The sequence below is a fragment of the Coregonus clupeaformis genome, unplaced genomic scaffold (genome assembly GCF_020615455.1).
Source record: "Coregonus clupeaformis isolate EN_2021a unplaced genomic scaffold, ASM2061545v1 scaf0011, whole genome shotgun sequence".
NCBI lineage: Eukaryota > Metazoa > Chordata > Actinopteri > Salmoniformes > Salmonidae > Coregonus > Coregonus clupeaformis.
The window spans coordinates 150,882-160,221 of NW_025533466.1; the positions used below are offsets into that span (position 1 = coordinate 150,882).

At 42.6% G+C, this 9,340-nt stretch overlaps 1 protein-coding gene across 1 annotated transcript in view; it reads left to right on the forward strand.

The window, feature by feature from the left end:
• ipo11 (importin 11) overlaps window positions 1-2,453 on the forward strand; it is a gene marked incomplete at its 5' end in the record, with an annotated part of 149,279 nt that extends 146,826 nt beyond the window's left edge. Inside the window, 1 exon segment of the mRNA XM_045212406.1 lies at window positions 1,386-2,453. Within this exon segment, the coding sequence (XP_045068341.1) occupies window positions 1,386-1,550 (165 nt within the window).
• Window positions 2,454-9,340: the final 6,887 nt, after the last annotated feature.

Here is a 9,340-nt window from a genome sequence, read left to right on the forward strand (position 1 = left end):
TTAAAATATTGTGTGCTAAAGCGTGGAAAATAAATAAATGTGACTCTGGATGACAACATGTTTGTTTCCAACATTAGGGCTGTTTTCCTAAAGAAGATACATCAATTTTGTTTCCTTGCATCGTGATATCGTTTTGGCCCTACTCTATCTCTCGCTTGCGCGCTCTCGAGCTCTCTTTCGCTGTCTCTCTCCCTCTCTCTCCCGAATGCTCTCCCGCTGTCTCCCATGTGGTCTTTGAAACCCAGTGTTGAACAGTTACAGTAGTCTGTTTCTCCTGTTCCTCTCTCTCTCTCTCTCTCCAGGGGATCGTAATACCCCTGTGTTTGTTCAATTATTTTAGCGCTGTGTCAGGTTTTTACCTCAGCCGGTAGACACAGCAGGTACCCCAAATACCCATCCCACCCCCTAATCTGTGGCCTTTTTTTGGACATTTCTCTCAAGCGCCGACTCGGCTCTCTCACTCTCTCCACCCCTCGCTCTTTAGCTCGCACTCGATTGTCTCTTCACATCTCTCTGTCTCTCTCCTTTTTTCTCTTCATCATATGTTCTCTCTGTTGTGCCCAGTATGCAGTATCTCTGCTTAGCGCTTTTCTATTCCATTCCAGTGCATTGTGTGGAACCACACTCAATATGCACGCTATGTGCTAGCTTCCACAATTGGCTACTGTCTCACTCAACCATGACACACACACACTCACCACAGACATATCTTTAATTGCATGTCCCTTGCTCATAATTTCACTTCACTACATGTGTGATATTGACCGTGATTTACCTCAGCATTGCTTATCACTTTCCCCTCTTGGAAATCATTGAGTGTGAACCATAACACACACACAAACACGTCACATTAGGGCACTCTGATTAGGATTGTAATTGTGTAACGTTGATGGCATTCTCTCTATTAAGTCCATGCTCAACCCTGGTGGTTTGATTACACAGTAATGACAGGGAATTACCATACAGAGTATACCTTCACTGATTGGCTTAGGAGTCAAGAATGTCATTACCTGCCTCTCGAAAGAAGCCCACATTTCTCTCTGGCACAGTTTCCCCTGATTTCCCCTGTAGACTAATTAGTGTGATTATGTGATGAAGCTTCACAGTCCCACAACTATTTCTCATCTGCAACCAGGTCAGGACACAAACACACACTCACTACCTGTTCTCTCTCTCTCTCGTAGCTAGTCTTCGATCACACAGTGCAAAGTATGTGTTGCGGCATTCTCTATTTGTGTTACGTGTCTTGCTGACTTCCTACATTTCTCTCTACCTCCTACAGCTAGAGGAGTGTCCAGCTAGATGTGACCTTACAGCAGTATATCTATGAGAATCTGTCTTAGGCGTCCTGCTAACTGCCTGTCTCTCTGTGTGTCTTCCTATAGTTGGCCCTGGAGGATCCGGTGCACAGTGTCTCCTTACAGCAGTATGCGTATGAGAAGCTGAAGGCCCAGCAGGCTCTGATGGGGGACCAGGGCTTCGGGGCTCTGATGGAGACGGTGGACACAGAGATCGTCAGGCAGCTCCAGGAGTTCCTACAGGGCCTCTGAGAGAGCTGGAGCGCGAGAGAGGACAGCCTCTACCCTTTCCCTCCTCTACCCTCAATGCATCCATCTCCAGACCTATACTATCTATCTCTCCTGATAGGCCTTTGAGCACAGGAGACAGAAGACCTCAACCTCTAGCCCCTACCATACATCTCCGCTGTACCTTATCCGTAGCCTACCTTTCCTCTCCTCTACCCCCTATTGGGCACAGAAGAGAGAGAGGACTGCAACATGTACCTCTACTACCCATGTCTACTTTTCCTCTCCTAACCCATAATTCACTTGTCCTTTACCCACAACCCCCCTCTTCTCTACCAAACCCTATCCTAACTACAACCTACCTAGAAGCTTCCTTTACCCACAAACCACTTTTTAAAAAAACACATACATAGAAACTTAAATAGAGCTTCCATTCTAACAGTTCTTCTGCTTCTCTAGTTTTAGCATGAGGTAAATACTTAGGAGGGATGTTAAAAGAGAGGGGGGAGTGAGGGAATACAACAATACGACGCAAAGACAACCTGCTAAAGAGGCAAGAGCAGGAGCCTTGGACTTTTTTTTTCTACTGGAAAAGCGTGTGTGGCGTGATGGGAATATGACTTCACCGACCGAAGGATCCAAGCAGTGTTTACAGATCTATTCTTAAAGGCAAATAGCGAGCAGAAGTGTGCTTTGTATGTATGTAAAGTATGGATGACTCTGCATGAAGATATTTAACTTTTTAGTTTAGCTAGTTTATTTCTCTTCATGGTTGTTTGTGTTCTGTATTGTTTCTCACACCCTGAGGTCATCAAGTTGACAGGACTATTGAGAGATGCAGACACGGTTTTTGGGGTGTGTATATTTTCATATCATCGGACTATGAATTAAAATGAATGCGAGATTAAAGCAATTTTTAACAAGTGATTTGTAAAAGTGTTGAACCACATTTCTATATGAATGCTGCTGCTATTTTACAGTGTGTCACAAGGTGTGTCAAAGCACTTTAAAAACAAACTTTTCTTTTTTTCTCCATTTGTTTTATTTTCTTTCTAAAATGTCATGGTTCTTCATGTCTCATGGTTGTAGCATGACAGTAGAAGAACTCAGGACATTGAAGCAGGATGGAAGTTACTCTTAGGCACAGATCTAGGATCAGCTAACCCCACTCTAATCCTACCCATTAGGAAAAGCAAAACTGACCTCAAATCAGCATCTTGGGGCAACTTGATCCTACTCCCTGTTGTGTATGAAATGCCATATAATCATATTGAGGACATACATAACCGAAGCATGATTTGAGGGATGTTTTGGACAGAAATATAGTTTTTCACATTGATGACAGTGGACTAAAGAATTGGTTGCACTTCATTTAATGGTAGAGAAATGTCCAGGTTTTGACATAACATTTATACAATAAGCTAGGAATTACTTTTCTTTGATATTCATTCAAACAAGCACCACTACCATTTGGTACCAGCCAGATGCAAATTGTGTTGAATTATTTGAAATAAGTACCAGAAAGTAGCCATTGTTACCACATCATTTCCTAGTAAATACAGTGGAAACTGGACTGTAAAATAAAGTGTTATCCAAGTCTCTTCCCCTAGTTCCATAGACACTGTGATTTGAGTTCAGTAGCAGTCAAGCAAAACAAAGGCCTTATGCTTTCAGCCTTACCTTAACTCTAATATCCTTTCTCTTTCTTTCCAATGTTTTTATTTTTTTTTAGTTCAATATTAGCTGAATTCTGTACTGGTATTAGAATGATAATAGGAGCAATGGTGACATTTTCAACACAACAGCAGTAGAAAATATATATTTAGCTTGTTTTCAGTCAACAAGTTCTAATAGAAAGACCTTGTTATTTTTTTCAACAGCTTCAATAAAATGCAGTACATGGCTGAAACGTTTACAAACTTATTTTTCGATTAACCTTTATGCTCCTCTTGTTAATGTTTTACCACAGAAACCCCCCAGGCCTGTTGTTAAAAAGTATTTTCTTTACAAGTTCAGATCAGGTAATGTACGGTTAGAGTTCTCTTCAGTCACTACCCAAACCTTAAGGCCCTCTATCTGACGTTGAAGCACCTGATATCCCAGTCTTTCCCATCAGAGATTTGCAGTTGGATTAGACACACCATTCGGAAACGGTCCACCAACATCACTCGCCAGTCCCTGAAATGGAAGTCCCAGGGGAAATGAGAGTGACCCAGACACATTTGGAGGAGAGGCATCCAGGCAGAAATGACTGAGAGCGTCCTCAACTGGTGTAACTTCGAAAACTTGCCCCCGAACTGAGTGAGAATGAGCGGAGGAAATTTTTCAACAGCCTATACTTCTTATAGGAGACAGTGGTGTAAGTCAACTATAAATTTACCTGTTGCTCTCACACTTTAGTTTCAGCATTTTTACATGAAATGAACATACAGTGCTATGAAAAAGTATTTGCCCCCTTTCTAATTTTCTCTACTTTTGCATATTTGTGATACTGAATGTTATCAGATCTTCAACCAAAACCTAATATTCGATAAAGTGAACATAAGTGAACAAATAACACAACAATTACATACACTGCTCAAAAGAATTAAGGGAACACTAAAAGAACACATCCTAGATCTGAATGAATGAAATAATCTTATTAAATACTTTTTTCTTTACATAGTTTAATGTGCTGACAACAAAATCAGACAAAAATTATCAATGGAAATCAAATTTATTAACCCATGAAGGTCTGGATTTGGAGTCACCCTCAAAATTAAAGTGGAAAACCACACTACAGGCTGATCCACCTTTGATGTAATGTCCTTAAAACAAGTCAAAATGAGGCTCAGTAGTGTGTGTGGCCTCCACGTGCTTGTATGACCTCCCTACAATGCCTGGGCATGCTCCTGATGAGGTGGCGGATGGTCTCCTGAGGGATCTCCTCCCAGACCTGGACTAAAGCATCCGCCAACTCCTGGACAGTCTGTGGTGCAATGTGGCGTTGGTGGATGGAGCGAGACATGATGTCCCAGATGTGCTCAATTGGATTCAGGTCTGGGGAACGGGCGGGCCAGTCCATAGCATCAATGCCTTCCTCTTGCAGGAACTGCTGACACACTCCAGCCACATGAGGTCTAGCATTGTCTTGCATTAGGAGGAACCCAGGGCCAACCGCACCAGCATATGGTCTCACAAGGGGTCTGAGGATCTCATCTCAGTACCTAATGGCAGTCAGGCTACCTCTGGCGAGCACATGGAGGGCTGTGCGGCCCCCAAAGAAATGCCACCCCACACCATGACTGACCCACCGCCAAACCGGTCATGCTGGAGGATGTTGCAGGCAGCAGAACGTTCTCCACGGCGTCTCCAGACTCTGTCACGTCTGTCGCGTGCTCAGTGTGAACCTGCTTTCATCTGTGAAGAGCACAGGGCGCCAGTGGCGAATTTGCCAATCTTGGTGTTCTCTGGCAAATGCCAAACGTCCTGCACGGTGTTGGGCTGTAAGCACAACCCCCACCTGTGGACGTTGGGCCCTCATACCACCCTCATGGAGTCTGTTTCTGACCGTTTGAGCAGACACATGCACATTTGTGGCCTGCTGGAGGTCATTTTGCAGGGCTCTGGCAGTGCTCCTCCTACTCCTCCTTGCACAAAGGCGGAGGTAGCAGTCCTGCTGCTGGGTTGTTGCCCTCCTACGGCCTCCTCCACGTCTCCTGATGCACTGGCCTGTCTCCTGGTAGCGCCTCCATGCTCTGGACACTACGCTGACAGACACACCAAATTGGAAGTTTTGGAATGGCCTAGTCAAAGTCCAGACCTAATCCCAATTGAGATGTTGTGGCAGGACTTGAAACGAGCAGTTCATGCTTGAAAACCCACACGTCACTGAGTTAAAGCAGTTCTGCATGGAAGAGTGGGCCAAAATTACTCCACTGCGACGTGAGAGACTGATCAACAACTACAGGAAGCATTTGTTTGGAGTCATTGCAGCTAAAGGTGGCACAACCAGTTATTGAGTGTAAGGGTGCAATTACTTTTTCACACAGGGGAATTGGGTGTTTCATAACTTTGTTTATGAAATAAATATGTAATTGTTGTGTTATTTGTTCACTTATGTTCCCTTTATCTAATATTAGGTTTTGGTTGAAGATCTGATAACATTCAGTATCACAAATATGCAAAAGTAGAGAAAATTAGAAAGGGGGCAAATACTTTTTCATAGCACTGTACTTCCCTGTGCTTTGTGGTAGTTTCATGGCACCACTATGTGTTTACCTCCAGTATTACTAGTCCTAACACAACATAGTCAACCGTTATCCCAGACAGTGCCAATAGTTTCATAGCAGCATATGGGGTAAACAGCTCTCCCAGTATTTTTCCATTATAGATGCACCAATAGGCCCCAGGTAAGATGGCTGCAGGTACTGTACAGTGTATGTGGTTAATGATCTTGGGAAGCCATGGATGGGGAGGATTAGCTGTAAATCTTATCTTCCCTAAAACTCCCCTGGATCAGGCCTACTGTAGGGATTAGCTGAATGGCAGTGGGTGCCTATCCCTCTCCCATCTACAGCTGTACTGTAATAGGATCAGCCTCTGCCTGCTGCACTTTTAATCGATGTATGGAGGTTTACTGGTGTTCACTTCCCACAGCTTGACTGCTGTTGAATGGTGAGGAGGTGGTCCTGCATTCATCTCCATAGCACTGCTGGTTTATCATCACCCATTATTATAGTGTAGCTGCTGCAGTAGTCTGTGACATTATTTCCTATTTACTGAATCCCTGTTGAATCTCCAATGTATGTTTAACACTTGCCATTTTATGAACTGGAACATTTATTGTGCTTGATGACAAAAATGTATCTTACTATAAGTCGAGCCATGGATATTTATCTCAGGAACAAAACTGCATGCCACTTTAACAGATATCAGCTTCATGGTGTATTTGAGTAACAGTACAGTGCCTTCAGAAAGTATTCATACCTTGACTTATTTCACATTGTTGTGTTACAGCCTGAATTCAAAATGGATTAAATTGATTTGTTTTCTCACCCATCTACACACAATACACCATAATGACAAAGTGAAAACATGTTATTAGAAATTTTAGCACATTTATTGAAAATGAAATACAGAAATAACTGATTTACATAAGTATTCACACCCCTGAGTCCATACTTTGTAGACACACCTTTGGCAGCGATTACAGTTGTGAGTCTTTCTGGGTAAGTCTCTAAGAGCTTTCCACACCTGGATTGTGCAAGTTTCCCATTTATTCCTTTTAAAATTCTTCAAGCTCTGTCAAATTTGTTGTTAATTGCTTAGCCAACCATTTTCAGGTCTTGTCATTTTCAAGTATATTTAAGTCAAAACTGTAACTCGGCCACTCAGGAACATTCACTGTCTTCTTGGTAAGCAACTCCAGTGTAGATTTGGCCTTGTGTTTTAGGTTATTGCCCTGCTGAAAGGTGAATTCATTTCCCAGTTTCTGGTGGAGAGCAGACTGAACCAGGTTTTCCTCTAGGATTTTGCCAGTGCTTAGCTCCATTCCGTTTCTTTTTTATCCTGAAAAACTCCCCAGTCCTTAACGATTACACGCATACCCATAACATGATGCAGCCACCACTATGCTTGAAAATATGGGGAGTGGTACTCCGTAACATGTTGTATTGGGTTTGCCCCAAACATAACACTTTGTATTCAGGACAAAAAGTAAATTGCTTTGCCACATTTCTTGCAGTAATACTTTAGTGCCTTGTTGCAAACAGGATGCATGTTTTGGAATATTTTTGTTCTGTACAGGCTTCCTTCTTTTCACTCTGTCAATAAAGTTAGTATTGTGGAATAACTACAATGTTGTTGATCCATCCTCAGTTTTCTCCTATTACAGCCATTAAACTCAGTAACTGTTTTAAAGTCACCGTTGGCGTCATGGTGAAATTCCTGATCGGTTTCCTTCTTCTCCGGCAACTGAGTTAGGAAGGACGCCTGTGTCTTTGTATTGACTGGGTGTACTGAAACACCATCCAAAGTGTAATCTATAAATTCACCATGGTCAAAGGGATATTCAATGTCTGCTTTTTATTAACCTACTGTATCTGTCAATAGGTGCCCTTCTTTGCGAGGCATTGGAAAACCTCCCTGGTCTTTGGTTGAATCTGTGCTTGAAATTCACTGCTCGACTGAGGGACCTTACAGATAATTGTTTAGGTGGTGTACAGAGATGAGGTAGTCATAAAAAAATTATGTTAAACACTTATCTATTATTACACACAGAGTCCATGCAACTTATTCTGTGACTTGTTAAGCACATTTTTGCTTCTGAACTTATTTAGGCTTGCCTTAACAAAGGGGTTGAATACTTACTGACTCAAGACATTTCAGCTTTTCATTTTTAATTAATTTGTAAACATTTCTAAAAACATAATTCCACATTGACATTATGGGGTGTTGTGTGTAGGCCAGCGGGGAAAAAAATCTCTATTTAATCCATTTTAAATTCAGGCTGTAACACAACAAAATGTGGAAAAAGTCAAGGGGTGTGAATACTTTCTGAAGGCACTGTACATAGTCACTGCACTGGCATGTCATTATAAACTGAATTTGAACAGCTTTCTTTCATTGAACTTTCACCTGCTCTCTGCCTCCATCAGCTCAGCTGATTTCCTATTAACATACAAATAGACCAGTGGAAGGGTTGTCTACAACTGTATAATGTGTGTGTGCGTGCGTGCGTATTGATTGTGATCAGACTGTTCTCTACCGCTATGTGAAAGGTGTAATTAGTATCAGGGTTTCTCCATGTCTCTGCTCTACCCTACCAGTCATGTTGCATCTGTCTCTCGAAGGTGTACTTGAGCATGTGCTAGTGGGATTTAAATGTGCATGGTGACACACACACACACACACACACCCTCACCTACAATTACAGTCACACATGCACAGACACACACAAGTCACAAAGGTGGAGTTGCTTCAGCAATGAAAGCGGCAAGCTGTGGCCTATGGGACTAATGGTTTTTAAATGGCAAGTTGGTCACTACTGTGGAAGCGGCACCTACGCTACTTAATCTCTATTATACCAACACACTCAATTCAATTACCTTCGACCACCCAGATAAAAAGATGGATAACACTGTGTGTGTGTGTGTGTGTGTGTGTGTGCTATGCACATGTTAGTGAAGGAACATTTTGTCCCTGTGCAGGACAATCAGGTAATGGATATAGTGACAAGAAACCCTCTAGATACTTACGTGGTTTTAACAGCAGCAGAGTGTAATGGTTATAAGGATGGACAGGGCTGATTCTATATGCTCTGGTTACACGCCACTGTCGTTGAAGTGCAGGCGTGTGTTGGCTCTCTTCCTGTAGTCTAAGGACTGGGTTTGCCTGTACTGTATGGGAAAATATGCATTTCAAACCGTATTTCAACAGGACTAGTCATGGTTTTCCCTGTGTGAGATGGTTTGGTTGTGGCAGACAGACAGACAGACAGGCAAGTAGGTACTGGATCCTACAGGTCCACTGAACCAACCAGGCAAGACATTCTGCTTTTGTATCTCTCTGAGGGCAGTCCAGGGGTGCGTTCAGTACAACAGACTGGTGTTCAATGTTTAATTGAACGGAAACCGTATTGTACTGAACAACCAGTTGAAGAATGGTGTGATTATGGTGACCCAGGGGGAGAATAACCGTGTGCACCGTTTTAACTTGAACTGAAAGAACCGTCTCACTGTCATTATACATACTCTCTCTTTCTCCAGAACTGAAGTCGTCCTGAATGTTCTCTCATCCTTTCTTGTCGTATCCATCTGATCTAGGGCATGATG